This window comes from Sinohyriopsis cumingii, chromosome 6 (assembly GCF_028554795.1).
Source record: "Sinohyriopsis cumingii isolate HCF-2022 chromosome 6, ASM2855479v2, whole genome shotgun sequence".
Taxonomy (NCBI): Eukaryota; Metazoa; Mollusca; class Bivalvia; order Unionida; family Unionidae; genus Sinohyriopsis; species Sinohyriopsis cumingii.
Genome location: NC_142966.1, coordinates 142,567,888 through 142,591,542, shown reverse-complemented (window position 1 = coordinate 142,591,542; position 23,655 = coordinate 142,567,888). Strand labels below are relative to the sequence as shown.

Sequence of the window (23,655 nt, the reverse complement as noted above, 5' to 3'; positions counted from 1 at the left end):
CGGATTTTTTCATTTTCCAATGTGACTGGAACAAGTTTCCTTTTTGCAGGCAAAAAGTTTGTGCTTAGGAATGCTACCAACGGTGGCTTAAAACGCAGATAAACCTTTACCAACTTGGGCCATACTGACAAGTAAATGTGCTTCATCATTCGTGTCATGATTGTGCTATGTTTATCCTCTGAATTCAGACCCATATGACCGATGACAAAATTAGTGAATATTTTAAATTAAAGCTGACATGTCAAAAATTGTTTTCATCCATGTCACTAGTTTCTTGGTGATAATTATTAAGTAAATGGATAAAATAAATGTTCTCAAATCATACAGTTGAGTATAAATAAATTATTACAAAAAGTCTAGCTTTCGTTATTGTTGATGCGATTGAATAGATAAGCTTGTTATCCTATCTAGGGGTGTTACAAAACACCCAAATTCACACCAAACTGCATTGTGTCCAAGTCTTGCCCTTCTTATCCAATTTACTTTTTTGTCTATTTTAATTTGAAACAGCATTTCCCAATATCTCCATTATTTTCTAGAAACTTTCTGCTCACATGAAGGTTTATTGATATTTACCATTTTTCTGGGATTTCTTTGGAAAAAGATCAGCGTTATCACCAGAGTTGCTGACATGTGAAGATGAATCATCTAGTATTAATTTTGCCTTTTGGATTTTCTTGGTTGATGCACTCTTTGGAAAAAGATCAGCGTCATCACCAGAGTTGCTGCCATGTGAAGAGGAATCATCTAGTATTAATTTTGCCTTTTGGATTTTCTTGGTTGATGCACTCTTTGGAAAAAGATCAGCGTCATCACCAGAGTTGCTGCCATGTGAAGATGAATCATCTAGTATTAATTTTGCCTTTTGGATTTTCTTGGTTGATGCACTCTTTGGAAAAAGGTCAGTGTCATCACCAGAGTTGCTGCCATGTGAAGATGAATCATCTAGTATTAATTTTGCCTTTTGGATTTTCTTGGTTGATGCACTCTTTGGAAAAAGATCAGCGTCATCACCAGAGTTGCTGCCATGTGAAGATGAATCATCTAGTATTAATTTTGCCTTTTGGATTTTCTTCGTTGATGCACTCTTTTCAGAGGATTTGCTGTCTTTGGAAGAATATAAAATATGAAAAGAATCATAAATCACACGACTAATATAGACAGTGCATATGGAAATGAAATCTCATAGTTATACTTGACATTAAATATCATGCAGAATAAAAATAACAATGGGCAATACAAAAATGCATCATACGATGTATATTTGTACAATTTTTGTATGATACATGATAAGGTGGGTTTCTTTCAACATTGGTTCATCATCTAGTGCTGACAATTTTAGTGATTTGGTATGAGGGGTGTATTCAACAAGTCCCTCAAATGCAATGTTTTGAATCTGAAAGGTGCTGAGATGAAGAAGCTTTCTGCTTTTGCAGACAACAGAGGAAATCCTAGCAGATAAGAGTACAATAGAACCTGTCCTGAAAGACCACCCCTTCTGCCAAAAAATATTGGTCTCCCATGACAGGTAATAATACTATATAACCAATCAATCTGTGCAACAAGACCTGGTCTCTCAAGGCAGGTGGTCTCACAAGACAGTTTTTACTGTACAAACTTTAGGCCATTAGTAATAATATACTGAAGTTTTAGTTCAATGCAGTAGCTAATGGAGATATATGAATATAAAATATTTTAATAAAGAATATGAATATTACAGAAGTCACTGCCATCACAACCAGAAAAGTTATGAAAATATAGGTTATCTGCTTTTGCATCTTTAACAAATCTGAAGCCTAACTGGTTTTGCTAAGTGTAAAACTTAGTCTTCTTAGAAATAATTTGTCTAAAATCAGCATGTCCTTTCAACACTTAGATCAAAAATATTTTACAAATTTGTGCATTAATCAACTTACAGCCTCAGTGATAAAGCTCTATTGCATTCTGACATTATTTTTCCACTTTCTCATGAAAATAATTCATGTAGTCATGAAGTCAGTTAATGTGTTATATTTCTCTTCCTAATTACAAGCTACCAATAGTAGCTTTTCCAATAAAATGTGAAGGAAATTAGAAAATGCACAAAAGTAACAAGAAACAAACATGCAGGAAACATTGAGTAGTCTTGTGTTATAGAGGAAAGAATCACTTAAAAGTCATCAGTCTCTGTGTGTGATCATCAATATATGTCAGTTTTCTTTTTTCTTTATGACACTGCAGAATCTGAATTTAAATTTGCTAACATGAGGACACCCTTTATAAAGAAAAATTCTGGATTTTTCTCTTTTTTTAAACAGAGGTGTTTAAGGAGATTTGTTTTTCAAAGCTTTTTTTTTAAAAAGTATTTGTTTCCTAAACATAATGTATATTAAACTGTATACAAACTAACAACTTTTAAAACTGGCTTTTTCTAGAACTGTGGGTTATCTAAAAATTACCATATAACACCTTCAGATAATCTGTTTTTCCACAAAATCCAGCAACCAGTCATTCAAAATATTTTGGTCGTTTTTCGTCATGTGACTCAATCATCCAAAGTTTTGTCATTTAACTGTCACAGGATTATCACATGCTAAATCATAAAATGAATAGATTAATTTTACACTGTAACCCAAATTACCCTATACAGTAATTTAATCCAACAATTTTGTTGTTGTTGTTGTTGTCGGGTTTAACGCCATTTTTTCAGCACACGATAGGCTATATATGGCGGCCAGTATTAATGGTGGAGGAAGAACCCGGGAAAACCCCGGAAAGAACCACCGACCCACGAGAAGCTACTGGCAAGCTTTCTCACATATCCACATTGGCTGAATCTTAGACTCGAACCACCGCAGACAGAGGTGAGATGGCAGTGATCCGTAACGAAGAGCGCTTTAGACCACTCGGCCACTCGGGGCCCAACAATTTTGTAATCTGACTGGTCACTTGATAATGATGAAACAGTTGATTTTCAGCCAATTTAGCATTGTAATTTCAGACAGTAATGGCATGTAGGGTTGTGTCATTCCATGTAGATTTACAAGTTGTCAAAAAGTGGATCTAATAAGGAAATATTCACCACAGATCGATGAAAGGCCCTTCAACTGACTGTGTCTTAAGAGATGGAGGAACTGACTTGATCACTGATGTTTTGTCATTTAACTGCCTGGCAGTTAACTGTCAAGCGCTTATCTGTTTAACATACCAAATTATAAAATGAACAAATTAATTTTACACTGTAACCCAATTTGCCCAGGACAGTCATTTAATCCATCAATTTTGTAATCTGACTGGTCACTTGATATTGATGAAACAGTTGATTTTTTTTGGGCCAATTTAGCATATTAATTTCAAATAGTAATGGGGAGTAGGGTTGTGTCATTTCATGTGAATTCACAAGTTGTTAAGTGGTGGATCTAATAAGGAAGTATACACAGATTGCTTGTATCTTAAGAGGTGCAAAAAATACTAGTGTCTACAATGGTCAATATGTTTCCTACTGTGCCATGGACCAATATCTGAAAAAATTGCAGTTTTATGAATATTTTTTTAAATACATTTTTGCGCATTTATTTCAGAGGTAACATTTTTGTGCAACTGATATAAAAGCTAAAATATGTCAGTCACAATGTTCCTTCATGAGGACTACTGCCAAATGTTTGAACAAGGCAGTTATCTGGACTATAATTATATTAACCAAGTTGTGTTATTTCAACCTACAATGTGTTTTCTTTACATGCAAACTATGAAGACATTTAATTATCTAAACAAACTCTATATCTCAGTGATATATTTTACCACATTCTCATTTCATTAACTTACCAGTTTCATTTTTGACTGCTTTCTTGAGGCACAGTCTTGACTTGGCAGACTTGGCCTTTGCACTTTTGGATAGCTGAAGCAGAGAGACTCATAAATGGAAAAAGATAATGAACACAATTAATTAATTAGTATAGAGTCAAACATGTCCTAATGGTCACCTGGTCGCAACAACCAATCTACACCCCCCTTTAAATTTCCTATATAAATGTCATGTTACCCATGTACGTACAGACAGGCAGTGCTATAAAGATCTGAAATACACCGATATGAGGTCATATTCTGTAGATCTTTTGATATACCCATAAAAATTTTGCTTTTACACAAGGCCTTTGAAAGATATATTGTTTTTTTATATCTCCCCCCTTGCTGTTGTTGTTGCTGTAGGGTTTAACACCATTTTTCAGCACACGAAATGCTATGTATGGCGGCCAGTATTAATGGTGGAGGAAGAACCCGGGAAGAACCACCGACCCACGAGAAGCTACTGGCAAGCTTTCTCACATACCCACATTGGTCGAAACCTAGACTCGAACCCATGCAGACAGAGGTGAGATGGCAGTGATCTGTAACAGAGAATGCTTTAGACCACTCGGGGCCCCTCTCCCCCCTTGCATGAAATACCATGCTTTATCTGATAGGTTACTACAACTAAGTGAATTGGGAATTCCAAAGGTTGGCAGAACACGAACCTTTATCAATGCCTATAAGATCTCATTATTATTATTAGATCCAGATTTTGATGTCTGTAGGTACTGTGAATTCATTCATTTTCACTGGTATCAACTCTTGTGATCTTATGAAACGTCATTTTCGTAGGTACTTAAATTTTTGGGATTAAGGAAAGTTCATCTGAATTAACATGAAGATAACAGTCTTCAACATAATATAAATCACAACAGCACAAACACATATTTCTTCTAAAATAAACAAGCAGGTCCATTTTTGCAAAACAAGCATTGTTTTGTTTGCAACAGTATATAAATCTAATTTACAATAGGTTGAAGTCCCCAAATAACCCATAATTTATTTTGTTCTTTGCTTTTCTTTTGTCTTTCATTTAACTGTTCTGTGGGTACTGCAGATACTTCTGTACTTTGGGTCTGTAAATTTCATTGGACGTGGGTCAACTGTCTCCACAATTTTCAACCAATGTACAATGCACCATGCTACTGGTTAGTTGCTCATGAAATCCAGTAGATGTCGCTAGGACAAAGCACCAATATATATGTTTAATCCGCCAAGGTGTAGATAGGGTTATCATATTGGAACCTTGGCAAGCAAAGATGGGCTTATGTGACACTGTTGTTTACTTCCTTGGATGGGACAAAAAAGAAAATGTTAATTTAATACAGTTAATATCATTTAGTTTCATTACTTTTATATTGATTCTCCTTAATGATATTTTGAATCCTTATCCTGATAAACTATCACCTGAAAAAATATTTTGTGACTTACCTATGCATCAATGATATTAAACCACCTCCAGAAATGAATTAAAGTTTATATATATATATATATATATATATATATATATATATATATATATATATATATATATATATATATATATATGTGTATGTATGTATGTTATTTACACACACACACACACACACATATATACACACTCCCTACTAAGATAAGACCAACTGCAATCTGCAAAGACCCAGCATCTTTCCCAAGGACACATCAGAGCAGCTAACACTGGCTGGCCTGGGCAGGTATCAAACCAACCACACACAAATTAAGAGTCCAATGCTCTACCAACTGTGATACTGTGGCTCCACCAATACAGCAATAAAGATGAATTATATTCTGTATGTTTTGTAAGAATGAACTGATGACAATGAAGCCTTCTAGACCAGACTTCAACCCTTTGGATGGTCAGTGGGGTGGAGGTGTTGCCTGGTAGGTGGGTTGCCAAGTGACAAAGTCTGAATATTTGCAATGACTTCAATCTCTTACTTCAAGATACATAAATATTCAAAACTATGGATTGAATCAGAAACCTTGACTTACTGACTGAATTGCAGAATCCAAATCACCATATTTAAACCAACCCAGCTTTTCTCCAATCTTCCTGAATAAGTGATCCACATCTGGTTTTGAAGCAGCAGCCATTCTGTAAACCTGAAAGTTTAAAATGAAACAATTATGCAGTGAGGCTTTAATGTTTCCATGCTTTTCCCTGGTCATTGCTCCCCATATGTCCTTCACACCACTGCAAACCAAAGACCAAAGAACAAATGCAACATTTATTTTCTCAGTATGGTGAACTCCAACTTTTAACATTCAGCACTTCATACTCGAGATTTTAGCACTTCATGCTTGTGTTTTTATGGAAGGCTTAATCTTCCTGAGTTTATTTTGTGCAATTTTGTATATTTACATGTCTCGGAACTTTGACACTGGTAACATATAGGTTGTCTCTACAACAACTACTGCTCTAAATAGACAGCTCATTTAGGATATGATACCAATGAAGCTATTCCATGAAGGGACAAACATCTCAAAAAGACATGAGATATGGTTTAATTTTCAAATAATTTTCCTCAAAATTAAAAAAAAAAGTTACAAAAAGGCTACAGAAGTACCTCTAAGATAAAATATCCAAATTTCACTTTTAAGTATCACTAGTTCAATAGCTGGCAAAAAGTAACAAAGTCCAATAATAAAAATAGTGGACGGTGCATGCGTTTGAATACTTCTGTGAATTCACTTTCTTCAAAAGATACAAAGATTAATTCATTTTTAAACTCTGCATTCAAATTGTGCAGCCCACATATCAGTCATATATCCTATCATTCTGAGAAAAAAAATCATCCCGTTACTAAAAGTGGACAAAGAGCGCTACAATCAACACAGAAATGTGCATATCTTTTATCATAATGCTCATGAAGATGAAAGTATTATGATTTATACATATTTGAATAATCGTACAAGTCCAAAATAAACTTTGATTTAAGTGACTTTTATATGAATTAGATATATTTTTTCCCCATTTAAAGCACAATTCATGTACTGAAGTCACTCAGTCATATTGACTGGACAGGTATGATAAAAAAAAAAGGTGAATGATAATAGGGTAGATGGATCATATTCCAACTACATGTACTTTGGGACATACACTGTCCGATAAATATATACTAATGTTAGGCTCATGTCAGTTGGTCAACTTTGTATAACACCAGCATCGAGATTTGGCCACAGATATTAGTCACAGACAAGAAACTGCAACAGAAAATAAGATCTTATCCAATCAGATCAATGGAGGTAATTCCTACGAAAGGAGGATAATTCCAACCATCATATTGGCAATTCCAATCAACTGGTAATCCTGTGTATCCATTTAAAATAATAATTCACCTCCTTCATTTTCATTATTCCAATTAACGTCCTGATATAGCAATAATTCTTGTAATTATATTAGACTGTTACATAGTATATTTTCTATGTTTATATATACCTCTCAGTAGCAAAGATAGTGTATACTATTTACCCCCTCCCACTGGTATAACTTTCACATTCATTACATTATGCAAAGTAAATTTTCCTATAACAATAAAAGAAAGAATCAAAGAAATATAAGAAACATTTTTTTTTCATAAACAGTAAAACATGTGCCAATCATCACTGGCAGTTTTGGGCAATTTGGTATACAGGGAGTAGGCAGTTCTGTTTGTCTTATCATGTGGTTTTGTCATACTTATATGTTTTAACTGTACTTTTAATTTTGTATGTATTTATGTTCTGTTGCTATATGTCTTGTATGGTGTGAAAGCCAACATCATTATTACTGGGACTATTATTACTTTTGAAATAGATCTCAGTTTCGGTACATTTTGTCTAGTAATAAATCCAGCATGAAATGCTAGCAAATTTATTATAAAGGAAAGAATGTTTTTAGCCTTTTCCTTGCATAGACTGGCATCCTCACAATGGAGCCTTATAATCTTCATGTGCTAAATACTTTGACTTTCATTTCACTTTTACCCTGCCCCTTTCTTCATCAATATAGAGCCAAAATGTCTTATGAATGTATATCTTCAAATGATGATGAAACAAATTAGGTATTTAATGTATTGATCAGTCATTGTTTACAATACCAACAAAATGTATTACATTGTAGTTCATGCAGATGCCAAATGCAGCCACAGGTACTTGTATTTATTAGTGAAAAAGGAAAACTACTGACAACATCCAGTCTTATTCTAAAAAAATTTTAAAAAACTTTACACATGGTGATAAATTTGAGCAGCTTGAAATCTGCCCCTTTGCATATTCTGTACTAATTTTGTTTACTGGTATTCCATTGGCACCTTCATTCACTGAATAAATATCTCTGCATAAAAAGAGGTATTCCAAATTTGTTTCCCATATACAATTTAAGTACATGCTGCCAGGATTTTGTTTTAAGGAGGACTTTGCCTTTTGTCACCGAAATAAGGGGGAAGTAAAAAAGAAGGAGGAGCAGGAGGATAATTCCCTGTCTCGTTGCTACGGTTGCATTTGGAATGGGGATCCAAATCAGCAATGTAGATATCGTTATTCACTGGGATGCCCAAAGAGCATTCTGAGCTATTGGCAAGAGATTGGGAGATGTGCCAGAGATGGGAGAAAAGGTTATGCTTGTCTCCAACATTACAGGACAAGCATGATGAAGACGACAACTGATGAAAACATGATAGAAGTTGCCAAAAATCGACAAGTCTGTTTAAGAAGAACAATTCTAGAGACATTGTGAATCCCCGATATGGATAAACTTCCAGCTGGTCTAAAAGAATGTTCCACAGAAGTTGTAATATACTCTTGTGGTAAATGTAATTGTTGTGTAAATTGTTGTAAAACTTGTCAATGCAGTAGGCACAAGGGAAGAAGAAAATATTGCTTTTGATTAAAATATAACATTATCCATATAAGTTATGGTATAAAATTATAACAGACGTATGTATGTATGTATGTATTCATAAACACCATTGTAAATGTTATTAATAAAGTTCATCATACTAATCATGTTCTTCTTATAAATAATGTTAAGTATTAACATGTATGTATGTATGTATGTATGTATGTATTCATAAATACCACTGCAAATGTTATTAATAATGTTCATCATAATAATCATGTTCTTCTTATAAGTTGTTGTTGTTGTTGTTGTTGTGGGGTTTAACACCATTTTTCAGCACGATAGGCTATACATGGCGGCCAGTATTAATGGTGGAGGAAGAACCCGGAAAACCCTGGAAAGAACCACCGACCCACGAGAAGCTACTGGCAAGCTTTCTCACATGCCCACATTGGCTGAATCTTAGACTCGAACCGCCGCAGACAGAGGTGAGATGGCAGTGATCCGTAACGAAGAGCGCTTTAGACCACTCGGCCACTCGGGGCCCTCTTCTTATAAGTAATGTAAAGTATTAATATGTAGATATGTATGTTCCAACTTTCCATTTATACCATTGTAAATGTTATTAAATATGATTGAAAATACTACTACTAGTAATAATAATAAATTAATATTATTATTATTATTATTGTGTAGCATATTTTCACATCTGAATACAGTTTGTGGTCTTTTTACAATTTATTTATCATTCACTCTATCTCACATTTCTGACATGACATATCTCTCTCTCTCTCCTAAATTTCTGCCATAACGGCACAGCTCCCACCCAAGTATTAGTCAGTTCCCAGTGATATATGCCTCGCTAGATGGTTTCCACATGTTACTCTTATCTTTTTGTGTTATTGCTTTACACGCATGCGTGGGTAATTCAAATCTGAGGTCAACAGCCAATGAATGCACAGGTGTTCTGTTCTAACAGGGATTTATACTAAAGAAGTGAGAGTTCTAAAGGATTTAACGCAGTGGATCATTAGAAGAGGGATTATACTTACCGTCTGGATACAAAGGTTAGTCTAAATAAATTTATTAATTAATAGCGTGCCATCCGATCATCTGGTTTATACACCGGCGAAGGCTTCAGCACAATTAGTGCATAACACCGTTGGTCTCTGCTGCCGGTCAAACAAAAAAACAACTTGTTGGTCTATGTACATGTGTGCAAAGAGATATAACTCTAAAAATGCTCAACATTATGGTAATTTACAAAATTATTCGGCAGTTTCTGATTTGGATGAACTATGTGACAATGTTGTCTGAGGAACTCAGCTCGCCCATAATGTATGCAACATGGCTCCGTCTTAGTATGGCAAGTCCGTTAAGGCTGAAAGGCCCATAAAATGTCAGTGTTAGAACCAGTCTGGTCACATTCAGGTTATACATTTTTAAATCAATAAATTAACTGATTAAGTTCTGTGCACTTTTAGTCACATTAAAGATTTCCGTTTCTGAAATCGGTTGGGTGGTACAAACAAACGATTAGGTATATTAAGATTATAGTACGACCCCCTTAGACAGATTTTCACCCCAGCATCGTCAGTAAAATAAAAGTTAGTGAACAGATTTATATACAACGAATATTAAAATCAAATCCGAATGTATGAATTGTTATTCGTTCCAGCTCTACTAATATCTTAGAAAATTTGTTCCTGTCCCGAAAATAAGTAAAAATACGCGTCACTCATCGAAATTAGGTAACAATACTGTACAGTTCTACAAGAGAAACGTCTAACGAATATTTTTCCATATCGGTTTGTTAGACAATATTTGGTTGTTGGTAATAATGTAAAAAATTACCACAGTAAATACTTAGGCAAAAGAGAAAAAAGAAAATTACCCTGATGAAAGTTTTTTCAAGGATTTATGGAATTGTCTAACTTTTGTGTTTGAAACTGCCGCTCATGGCGTGAACCAACTTCCCCATTTAGTCTGGTACCATCATTTACAACATACAATTGGCGTCTACTGATATACAGATAGAACATTTGGGTATCAAACTACTGCCAATGTAGAACCTAATGCATTATGGGAGACCATATCAGCTTCAAACTGTTTTTATCAATTTTAAATAAGGGATAATAACGTGCATTTTAATATATCATATTGTCTTTGATATTTATAAAAAATAGTATCAGATAAGAAACAAAAACATATTCTCGTTGTTTCTCTTCTGTACGATATGTTTACACCGGAAGTCGCAAGTGCTCGGAGTTAATTGACAGGAAGGTATTGCTCATCTGCCCGAATATTGCTTCTTTCCCACGTTCCTTTAACATTACGTACATTTTTATTGTCAAAAGTGTGTGTTGTATCGTTATGTTTTAAATATATTTTTTTGGGCCGATCTCCTGTTTATAATTAGTCAGAAGATGCATTTAGTTGAAGTGTCGCCCTCATAAATTCACCAAGTTCACCTGTCCCGATCCAAGTGTATAAACAAGCCGGAGGCTGAGGTCAGTGATTAAAGTTCTGAGTTGTTTGAAATAGTATCATTGGTAGATATCGTATTATTTCGAGTGCATGATCAAATTTGGAAGACTTTAAGCACAGTTACGTGTGGGGTGTTTTTATCTCCAGGGTAAACTTGACCTTATCAGGTATGATAATTTATGTTGGGATACCAGTCGTGCAGCAGAGACGAAGCTATAGTGCCGGTGATTAGTAATTAGGCTCATGACGCACTAGCATTAATAGTGTAAAGCTGCCATGATTATAAATTAACAGATTTATTGAGTGTTTATGTTTTGCATCACATCCACCTTTTTGTTTTTCAGTTTTATGGAATTTGTTAGTTGGTTGCTTTAATTCACACAAGGGTGGTACAGTACACTGATACACATTATAAAGGCATAGCTGGTACTGAAACAATCTACATTCAGAGTTGTAGAAAAGAACTGAATAGTTTATTCCTGGTTTAGACCTATTTTCATTGTTTATATTTTGTTTGGACATTTTATAAATATCACAAAACACAAGCGACAAAACGAGATTAAGTCTTAATCATAAAGACTATAATTATGTCTTATAGAATATATGAAATAATTAAGTGGCCAAGAGTACATTTAATTAGTTGACTCTGTTTAAGTGATCAAATACTGTCATTTTTTATAAACACTACATCAACATTAAACACTCCAATACATGTATTATGCACATGGCTTTCTCAGACTGTGTTAAAGTTATTCAGATCAGCCAAGCAACACTTATAATTGGGACCATGCTTATTAATGTTCCACTGTGTTCATTTCTGAGTGTAGCCAAATAAGTAGTGCATGTGGTCTTGAAATGAAGGATTCAAATTGGAAAATAAACCCCATGAAAAGATACATCCCACAAGAAAACAAAATGAACATAAATGAAAATATGGTAGTCCTTTTTTGATCTAGAAACCCATGTCACAAAAAAAATCATTATGAAATTCATTGACACCAGCAGCACAAGGATCTATAATTGTCATTTACATGACACATATGCATGTACTTAAATTGGCCTAGATTTTGGTTTGTGTTGGAAAATTATGAAGGCTAGATGAGTCTACAAAGGGGATGAGGCAGTTCATAGCAAAATAAAAGTGTGAACAAATTTTTTTAAAAATCACAAACTACTTTTCAGCTATTTTCCAAGGATTTCAGGAATGCTTGACATGCTTTTTTACGAGGACTGCAACTTTTGCTGGAGAGATTCCTATTCTTACCAAAATAGGAGTCCTGGACTCCTAGTTTTAAAGTCCTTATGAGGCCTTCAAGTACACTCATTTGAAAATGAAATGTTCATCAAGGCTGAAAGCAGGTGCCCTGACTTTAACCAGGAAAAACAACTCATATGCTTGCATGCATTTTAACACATGCTCACAAAGGAGAATGTGAACTCAGTTACTGCAAGCATGATAAAGAAAGAGCTGTTATAGTGCTGCCTGTTCTTCCTCTTGAAACTTGGAAGTTGGACCCTTTGATATCTTTTAAGAACCCTATAAAATTCACATGTTTGGGTCCTTGAGTCATAATAATATTTTTCATGCTAACAGAAACCCGGTTGTTACTATTTTGGAAGCCATATATCTGATCTGATTTTGAGAAAACTTGGTAAAGTTCTTGGATTGTTAAATGTGTGTGTGTGATTAGGATTTTTAATGTAGCTTTTTAACAATTTTTCTGTCATATCGCTATGATGTCTGCAGTGTGGCAGTTTATAGTGATGTCCTGCACTGGGGCATCATGCCGCAGACATGTAGCATGATGTCCCACCCAGTCACATTATCCTGACACCAGGGTGACCCGTCCTAACACTAACCTCTTAATGCTGAGTGCCAAGCAAGGCAGCTGTTAGTACCATTTTTGTAAGTCTTTGGTATGGCTCGGCTCTGGTGTGTAATCAACGAGCTGATTTGCAAATGATGGAAGTCTAATGAAAATATGTAGCTTTTTCCAGTCAGATGATAGTCATCAATATCCATAGTGAGAAGCATTCTCTCAGATAGAATTGATAAGCATTATGGAAACAAGCTTTCATAAGAAACATAATTTGTGGAGGCATTCATTTGCTTTGTTGGAAGTAAATGATGCAAGTGAACCAGAAAAAAGAATGAAATATATGCATTGTACCAGATACTAAGTGAAATGTATTTGGTCTGATAAAGGTACACCAAATATATAGGCATTGTACCAAATACTTAGTGAAAACTATTTGGTCTGATAAGGGTACACCAATTATATAGGCATTGTACCAAATTGTGAAATATGTTTGGTTTAATAAGGGTACACCAGCTATGCAGGCATTATACTGGATACAAAATGAAATATATTTGGCCTGATGAAGGTACATCAGATACACTGGCATTGTGCCAAATACTTAGTAAAATATGGTTAGTTTAAGAAGGGTACACCAGATATACAGAGGTCCTCAGCAGAGAGTGTCTCCAAAGATAATTTGAGTGCTGAAATAATTATTTTGCTTTTGAATATAAACAAAATTCACTGGGCATTTTTAAATTTTAAAATATTATTATTCAAATATAAAAATGTACCCAATTCATTTAGTAAAAATATAATTTCACTCAGTTTTAATTTTATGAGTGAAATACTGAATAGTTTCGAACATTATGTGGAGCAAGAACTATAGAGGCCTTATTTCTGATCAGATTTTGATCAGAAATGTATGGAATCTTGTATCATCAAGGTCTCAGATGAGCTTGACTGGCCATGTGAGATCTACAATGAAGAGTTCAAGCTTATTAGATGCATACATGCCAACCATTATGCTTTTGGTGTAATCATTACATTTTATTTCACCAAATAACATTTCTGCTAAACATTAAAACATAAAAATAAAGCAATACAAAGTTTATGTCATTTTTGTTATCATCTCTTTAATTCTGTTGATAAATTGGAGAATATTCTTACAATGGTGTCTTCTGCATAAAAATAACATAAGAGTAATTTCCTTTTTTGCTGTTTATAGCAGCTGTATTTGACCCATTTCCAAGAAAACAGATGGGTTTCTTCATATTGAACTTTGCTTAATAGATTTGTTTTAGAGATAAGCTGGTTAGTTAGTGAACAAGTCTATATTTCTAAAGAAAATGGCACCAGATGTTCAGTGAAACACTTTACGGTGTGTTTTGTGGATGTTATATGATAGAAAATGTTAGAGCAGATGGATCTTTTCAAACTTCAAAACATGTGCTGAATGTAAATAATTTTTCAGTATATTCTGTGTTTGTATTCTGGTTCTAATCCATATGGATTTTGCCTTTTGTGACAAGAATTTTGACTGGCTGCAGAACCAAGTTAGTAGAAATGTATTTTTTTCACATGTGCTGTAATTCTGACATGTAATATATAGATTACACTTTAAGCACCCAACATATGCTTTTTTGCCACTTTTAATAGCAATAATTACGCTTACGTGGGGTGGGGGTGGAGTTGGCTTGTATGCAGATGGTGGATATTGAACCTGCAACCTTCTGGTCATGATTTCCAGGGGTTTAGAAATTTGTATAAATGTCAGCTTAGGGGCAGGCTGACTTGAAAATAAAAATTTGTCCTTGGAAAATGTGAGCTTGCCCCAAACATAACATCCCAACATAAGTAAAACAATAAGATAAAATAAAGTGTGTTGTATTTTAAGGAAATGACAATATATTTATTGTTATGCATATTTAATTTGCACTGTTTTTTTTGTGTTATTTTTGTTGTTATTTCATTCTTTGCAATTGTAATGTAACATTGACCAAAATCAAGTTCATTTTTTACTTGACCTGAATTATAAATTTAAAAAAATCTGTAAACAATTAATACATAACTAAATTATTCTCTGTGTATGGGTTTAATAAATATTAGGATCATTATTGATAGAAGTAAACCTATTGATTGCGTCTAGGTTATTGGAATTCCCTCATAAATATACCTGGCCTACCTGATATATTCCATATTTTGTATTATAATTTTAGTAACAAACCTTTTAATTATAACAAAGATTTTATTTTGTAAACATAAAGAAGTTTCTAGAAGGTTATTTTCCTTTAGGTTGTTGTTGTTGTAGGGTGTAACGCCATTTTTTAGCACAAGATAGGCTATTCATGGTGGCCAGTATTAACGGCAGAGGAATAAAAGAGCGGGAAACTCCAGTAAGAATAACCAATCCATGAGAAGCTACTGGTAAGCTTTCTCACATACCCACATTGGCTGAACCCGAGGCTTGAACCCACAAAGACAGGTGAGGTGGCAATGATCCTTAACACTGAGTGCTTTAGACCACTTGGCCACTTGCAGCCCCTTTCCTGTAGGTAATAGCTTGTTCTTTTTTTGTTGTTTTTTTAGAAAATGAGGTCAAGTAGAGGACTATATAATCTTGTTAATGAAAAAATTATCCATTCATGTTTTAAGATCTGAACAGAATTAGTTCTATTCCAGAAAGTCATTTGGGTTGGAATTGTATTTATTCAAATTATTTAATTCAAGTGATTCATCTCTTTCATCTCTGAAATAGAAAGTGCTCTTCAGAAATAACATTCATGGAAATAGAGAATTGAATTTGTACTGAAATTTCAAATAAGGATTTATTAATGGATTGTATTATTATGATCCAACAAGACCATTGGTACATCACCACAACATTCACCACCACAGGCACAGCAGTACCTTAAGTTATGGATTTAATTTTGTTTTCCACTAAAGTTTATTCAGAACCTTAATTATCAAGACTTGTGTCTATAATTCTAGAATTATTTTGGATTGAATTCACAATAGTAAGTTTTTTTTAATACATTTTATCCATTTACTTAACAGTTTATCATCTAGTCAAGTTGAAATCAGTGATATGCATGAAAATATTTGACAATCCAACTTTTTATAATGTTTTGAGAACAATTAGGATTTGTCTGTCTCATGTAATTATCATGTGAACATCAGATCATTAAAATGGCTTGTGGGTGCTACATTTTTTAAACATCAAACACCCTTTGAACAAAATCATCCTCTCATTCGGGAGGGGTACATTTTATTTACAAACACACCTGTCAAAGTAATCTCTTGAGTTGTATCATTAACAATTAACTCGACATGTATCATAATTTTTGAAAAGCTGACTGCTTAGAGTAGGTGATCAAACAAACTGCCTGAGTCTGAGTTAGGACCTGTACATTGGCAAATGCCAGACATGTACAGAGATTACAATTAACATGTAAATGATAAGTTAAAATATAAATATTTATTCCTTATTTATGAAAACTTGCTTTAAATAGTAAATATATACATTATCACATCAGCATGAGAAAATGTGACACTGATCTTGACTTTGACTACAAGTTGGTAATCTAACATGCACATTAGATTTAAAGAACTCAGTAAAATAGTTCACACAGAGCTAGTGTTTTATGTATTTTAACCAGATTACTGACAATAAATAAAATGTCTTACATCTTGTGACCCTTTTTAAATGTTTTGGGACGTGACATGCAGACTTGTGCTTGCACAAACTGAGGTTGAGTCTGTCTCGGGCATCTGACAAGGGGATTTGGCAATCCCTAATTTGAATGCCTTAACCACTGTGTAGTGTAGCAGCCTTGGATAAGGATCTTAGGATGCCAAATGATGTCTCCATGGCTGAAGACACCAGAGCCTAAGATATGTTCATTAATTCATGCTGACTAACTTCCTTTATAATGCACTATTGAAGATTAAACTTTAATAAGATCAATATTGTTTTGAGTGAATTCTTTACCTATTACCTAAATATTTCTGTTCGTATTTGCTTTGGATAAACTGGACTCTTTTTGTTTGCAGGCTACTATATCTTTTGATTATTTTACAACAAAATTTATGTCCACTAGAAAATCCTGCGGAATAACAAACAGACTGGGCTGCTCACTGAGTACATGAGAGTGTTACCTCCACTTGGGGAACCCTAAATGTCATATCAAATATTTATAAAAAAATTCACATAATGTTTTAACATATTTATTCACCTATTATGACTCTGTAGTCTTAAAATAAGTAATAGAAAAAGTGAGAAGTAAAAATCAATAATAAAATTATTTCCCTCAAATACAAAGGTAAAATGTAAAATAAACAGAACTTACAGTATTTTTAATTAAGTCCTAAATAATCCTAGAATTAAGATACGAAAGTCCTAATATTTAAAGTTCTGAATAAACTTTAGTGGAAATCCAAACTAAACCCAACACTGAAAGTGTTGATGTGCCTGTGTTGACTGGCAAAGTGTTGATGTGCCAACAATCTTTTGTTGATCATAATAATATAATCCAAGAATTAAATCCTTATTTGAAATTTCGTTATAAATTCAAGTCTCTGTTTCAAAGAATGTTACCAGAGCACTTTTGTATTTCCAGAGAGGAAGTAATTTGATTAATTCCAATCAAATATTGTGCACAACAATAATTTGATTTTGCTCAGATGTTAAAGTACAAATGAATAATCTATACAGTAACAAGATTATATACTCTTCTGCTTGACTTAATTTCAGAATTAACATTTTCCCAGGAAAACCATTGCCTAAGGGAAATAACTTTCTGTATAACTTGTAATGTTTACAAAATAAAATGTTAGTTATAATTAGAAAGTATGTTACTAAAATTATAATTTAGAACCTGGAATATGTTGGGTATGCCAGGTAAATAGTAGGGGAATTCCAATAACCATAACTTAGACCCAAATAAACATGTTTACTTCTCTTAATAATGATCTTGATATTAAACCCATACAGTAAAAAATAATTCAGGTCAAGTAGAAAATAAACTTTATTTTGGACAAGGATAAGTCAGACATACAATGTTACATTACATTAGCATATTATGAAAGAAAGAAATTAAAAAAATAACAAACACACAATGCAAATTAAATATAAATAAGACATCAGTGAGTTTTATTCATGTACATCTTTCCCTTTCGGGGCCCCGAGTGGCCAAGTGGTCTAAAGTGCTCTCCGTTACGGATCACTGCCATCTCACCTCTGCGTGAGTTCGAGTCTCGTATTCGGCCAGTGTGGGTATGTGATATAGCTTTCCAGTAGCTTCTTGTGGGTCGGTGGTTCTTTCTGGGGGTTTTCCCGGGTTCTTCCTCCACCATTAATGCTGGCTGCCATGTATAGCCTATTGTGTGCTGAAAAATGGCGTTAAATCCTACAACAACAACAGCAACAAAAATCTTTCCCTTTCCTCATTCTTTTAACCTTGTGGCAAACCCATTTTCCTGATAGTCTCTTTTAAAACTTCACATTTTGTTGAGCCTCACCCTAAACAGATGTATGGGAAGTACTCAGAGCACATCTTCAGTCTGGATTTATAGACTTTAAAATATAAAATATTTTGCTCTGTTATATCTCAAAGCAACAGATCATAAACATTTATTTTAGAAGTGTATCCTTTGTTTATTATTATAATAATGATTCTTCCAAGCCTGTATGCTATGACCTAGCAATGGTTATGCATACACTCAGCGAACTTCCTGTACATCTACAATGTGTGAGGCTCAACAAATTGTGAAATTTTCAAATGAATTGACTTGGAGCCTAAGAGAGTATGCTAAAGGTTCCCATTGTCATACTCAAGCCATCAGCATGGATCCTTCACAACCACTCTTGTCCCAGCACAATCTTCAAACAGACATAGCACCAGTTCAATCCGCAACCTCAGGCTAGACCTTTTTGTCAGTTGGGTTCATGGTGCACAGATGACCACAGAGCCCCACTGAGGAAGTTCTTGAACCGTTATTCCTTTTCTACCAAAGGAGCAGGCAGACCTGGGGACTCTAGCCCTTTTCTGCTGTGAATCCATCTCACAAATGTCCCAGGTACTCTCATTGGTCTGTTTTACAAGGGCTTGGTCAAGCATCATGATTGTTGGTTGTGTACTTTCCAGTGTGAGCATCGATCAATAATTCATACATTTTTTCACCCGTCCAGTCAGATGAAATTGAGGGAGGAGGTGCATACAGTTGTGCAGAAAGGAGCAGGTTGGAATGAATGATCACTCTCCCACATTCCTGATTCTTGCTATTTAACAAGAAAGTTTTGCATCAAAATCGATCCCTCCCCCTTTAAACCACTTTCTTCTGGAGAAACCTTTCATGATGGAAACTGCATACTCAGTCTAGAAAGCACTTATTCCACCAGATTGGGCCATCACCATCAACCTTCAGGATGCCTATTTACATATTCTGATATTTCCCAACACTACAAATACCTCAGAATTCCTCCAGTTTTACCTGCATCAGGAAATTTTTCAGTTTCATGATCTGCCATTCTGAATCTCTTCCATGCCCCCACAGACTTCACCTGAGATACGGGAGTGGTAGCAGCCTACATCCGATTACTGGGAATGCTGATTATCCAGTATCTTGACAAATGGCTGATCCACAATGTGCATGTTCAGTCCCTTCATCAGGCTTCCTTTGTTGGTCCACAATAACTTGGCTGAGTCTTTTACCCAACATTGAGAAATTGGAACTTACTCCATCTCAGGACTTTGTTTATGTGGGGAGAACATATTCAAAAACCAAAACTTAGTCTGGTTTCACTGAATTAGATTCTGGTTCTCTTTAGAGACACTACGAGCAAAAACATGATTGTCTGCTTACCTTTACCTGTTTCTGTTGGGATCCTTAATGCCACTGCAGACTTGGTTCCCCTGGGATGTCTCCATATGTGACCTCCGCAGTTCATCTTTTCGCATGGTAAAAGCCACAGAAAATCTCTATCAGCCCGGCTCTCTCTAAGACCAGTTTTGCATCACCTGTTGCATGTATGGATGAATTGGGACAGATTCCTGACTGGGGTTCCAATGCATGCACCAGACCTGCACACATATATCTTCACCGACAAGTCAGATTCCAGTGAAGGTCATTTAGAGCTGGAGGGTATTATCAGAATTCTCCAGGGTCTTTTGTCTCAGATGAATCCTCCCTCCATATCAGTAACCAAAGAAATAAAAGAAATATCTCTGGCATTGCATAGGTGCATCAGCAGATTAAGTGGTTGGTGTGTCATGGTCTCAGATGACACGTCTAATGTAACATTTCTCCATTGTCAGGGAGGCACACATGTCCCATCTCTTTACATAGAAGTTTTGAACCTACCTTGCTAGGCCACCTAGGACAAGTTCATCACATTCCAAGGAACAAGAATGTATTAGCAGCCTGTTCAGAAATGGTAGAGCCATCCTGCCTGAAAGGTCTCTTTACTGTTTCATATAAGAGTCCCTTTTCACCCAAGGTGGACCTGATTGCAACCAGGCTCAACATCAAACTTTCCATTTGCATTTCTTTGTGTAGCTGGGTTTGTGCTGATGTGTCATTAAATCCCAACGTTGTCCACAGGTAAGCTTTGTAAAGCTTTTTTTGTGAGGACATTCAGTTCTTAAGAGGGATGGTATGTTCACTATAGATACATTAAGATAATAATTGTACTGCAAGTGAAATATACTATTAAATATTACCTTTTGTAGTAATCGAATGAAACCAAAAATTTAAAGGTTAGCAATGTTTAGTAGTTAAAATTATCATGAAATAATATCATAGACCGCTGAGTTGGAAAAGTGGATGGTAATTTAGCTGGCACCCAGTCAGTGGCATACTAAGGATATATGGTGCCCAACAGCAATGAAGGCCCAAGAGGTTTTGGCACCCCAGGACCGCTTGCGCCAGTGGCTTTGGTGCCCCAAGACCTATATTATACATATGTTAACATTTAATATGTCCCCAAAAAGCAACAATAAAATTCTATATCCATCATTTCAAAATCAGCTGGGTGCAATAGCGTATTAACTATGGGGGTGGGGTAGTGTATGTGAGACATGACAGCTGCCCTGTCTCACACACCCCACCCCACCCCACCCCCACACTATTGCACCCAGTTGATTTTGAAATGATGGATATATAATTTATTGTTGCCTTTTGGTGACATATTGAATGTTAAAATATGTATAATGCCTCTGGAGACATGGCAGTCAACAGATTATGGCAGGGTGCACCCCAGAGAGGGTAGATTACACCTATATTGTGTTATAACTTAGCACATCGTGATATGATGTGATCTTTAATTTTAACGTAGCTTTAACAATTTTTCAGTCATATCGCTATAATGTCTGCAGTGTGGCCGTTTATAATGATGTTTAGCACTGTGGCATCATGCCACAGACATGTAGCATGATGTCCCACCCAATCACATTATCCTGACACCAGGAAGACCAGTCTTAATATTAACCTCTTAGTATCATTTTTGTAAGTCTTTGGTATGACCCGGCGGGGGATTGAACCCACAACCTTGCACATCATGAGGGAGAGCTGGACTTCTTTATATACTTAGTGGTATGGACTTGCAGTTTTAAGAAATTAAGTATTATATGCCATATCTCAGCACCTTTAGAATGCAGCTTTCTCTCAAGATCCATGAAAAAACACTATGAAGAATAAACAAAGCTGCTTATGAAGCCCTGGCAAGACCATAACTTGGATATGCCTGTTTTGTCTGGAGCCCATAAAGATATCTGAACATTACAGAAATTGAAAAATAAATTAAAATTAGAGCTGCTCAATGGGTAAAAAACTGCCCTTGGAACTGCTAATGTAACTGATATGCATTGCTGTTCAAGGCCAATGGTCATGTGCACCATTATGAGTGTTCGTCAGAATTGTCCACAAATTCATGGATATTTACTTACTGCCTTAATAAAACAAGTCGCTGGAATGATCTACAAAATCATAAACAAATTCAGGGACATTTTCTTATTGTCTTATTTAAAACAAATGGCCAGAATGATGTGATGTGTGATTTGGACTTTTAATGTAGCTTTAACAATATTTCAGTCATATCGCTACGATGTCTGCAATGTGGCAGTTTATAGTGATGTCTAGCACTGGGGCATCATGCTGCAGACATGTAGCATGATGTCCCACCCAGTCACATTATCCTGACCAGTCCTAACACTAACCTCTTAATGCTGAGCGCCAAGTGAGGCAGCTGTTTGTACCATTTTTGTAAGTCTTTGGTATGACTCGGTCGGGGATTGAACCCATGATCTCCCACATCCGAGGCAGATGCTCTAACCACTAGGCCACCGGAGCAGTCCCAGAATGATGTACAGAATCATAAACCAATTCAGGGATATTTTCTTATTGCCTTATATAAAACAAATGGCCAGAATGATATAAAGACAAACTCTTAAATAGAGTGAAACCCAAAATAATGACAATATTTTCTTATCAATTTCCAAATGTTTAACATTTACCACACTGTTATTTTTTGTTCTCACCATTTTGCTATAAGTTTTCCATCATTAACTAATATGTACATCAGGACATTATAGAGGGTGCTGAAAGATTGATAAAGAGATAGATTTATGCAAAATCGGTGAGAAATTAATTATAAAATTAAATATCTAATCTTGTAAAAATAGAATATTGGACTGGAAATGTCTTGTTTGCTAAGCTTTCTATAAAGAGTTATTGATTGACACATCAACATTATTGCTGATAAGGAGTCGATTGTGTCAGGATGCCAGGCCTTCCAATATTGATGTAGTTATCTTACAGGTAAATACTCTTCTGAAAAATCCATTAGCATATTTTCAGTTTTAAATACGTAGACTTTTCTTTGTGTATACAGCATCTAGAATTCTCCATATACCGTAAGTATTATCATATCTATCCATGAGCTTGTATAATTGGCCAATACTGAAAAGTTCAACACATTATAAAATCGCAGAAAGAAATTTCCAGAGATTGAATCCATGGGAAACGTCATGCTGAGAAAAACATTTGTGAGATTCCAATGTGCAGAACACAACTGGGATCTAGATTCTTGCAGTATAATGGGTAATTCTTTAAACAAAACACATGTACCATATACACTCATGTATGTCGGTTCCAACTGCAAATAACCTACACCCACCCTGATCAGTCACTGCACGCTGTGCCAGCAGATCGGTGTCTTTGTTGTTTATTCCACTGATTATTCCTAACAAACCACATATACCCAGATCTGAGTACATGCAGTTCTTGGGCAAACATTCATTCCTAGCTATCTTTTCCATATCATTTCATTTTCTTTCTCTTTGTTCCTTCAGTATTTACTTTGTTCCTTCAGTATTTACTGTTAAATCCCAGCATTGTTACTTGTATTATAAATGAAAATTACAACTAATGTTGAATGATTCGACCATGTTTGATAAGAAAAGGAATATACATATAAACATAATTTTATTATGCCATGGCAGATCTGGGTCTATGAAGTTGGATCCAACTTATGAGTTTATATGGTAATTGGTTTCTCAGACATCTAGAACTGGGGTATATTTTAAAATAAAATCAAAATCTTTTGTTTGCCAGATTGTGATAACCATTACAAGACAACAGTTGAACAAGATGAATGTTGATGATGCAAAGTAGTATTCAGTATATTGTTGGATTTTTTAATGCACTAAAAAAATAAGATTTTAT

The 23,655-nt window shown here is 35.0% G+C and overlaps 2 protein-coding genes across 4 annotated transcripts in view; one reads left to right on the top strand and one right to left on the bottom strand.

Moving 5' to 3' along the window:
• Positions 1–562: 562 nt before the first annotated feature.
• On the bottom strand, positions 563–10,626 carry LOC149798160 (uncharacterized). The gene is made up of 4 exons (XM_089960848.1): positions 10,542–10,626; positions 5,821–5,931; positions 3,805–3,877; positions 563–1,107 (listed from the first exon to the last, which is right to left on the bottom strand). The coding sequence occupies exons 2-4, from the start codon at positions 5,920–5,922 to the stop codon at positions 563–565; spliced, it is 720 nt and encodes a 239-aa protein (XP_089816974.1). The 5' UTR covers positions 5,923–5,931; positions 10,542–10,626.
• Positions 10,627–10,885: 259 nt separating this feature from the next.
• The window catches only part of LOC149798159 (protein Fe65 homolog), a 201,980-nt gene continuing 189,210 nt past the window's right edge, over positions 10,886–23,655 (top strand). For 2 of the 3 annotated variants that reach the window (XM_089963267.1, XM_089963262.1), the window contains exon 1: positions 10,939–11,157. The gene's annotated coding sequence lies outside the window, so the exon portion shown is untranslated. The other variant, XM_089963264.1, reaches the window with a different exon arrangement.

What these genes read in the sequence shown, in the direction of transcription:
- LOC149798160 (XM_089960848.1), bottom strand. Translation starts at nt 5,922, where the DNA reads ATGGCTGCTGCTTCAAAACCAGATGTGGATCACTTATTCAGGAAGATT. An exon ending in TGGATTCTGCAATTCAGTCA is followed by an intron (nt 3,878 to 5,820) that starts GTAAGTCAAGGT and finishes TCTCTGCTTCAG; the next exon opens with CTATCCAAAAGTGCAAAGGC. An exon ending in AGCAGTCAAAAATGAAACTG is followed by an intron (nt 1,108 to 3,804) that starts GTAAGTTAATGA and finishes ATTCTTCCAAAG; the next exon opens with ACAGCAAATCCTCTGAAAAG.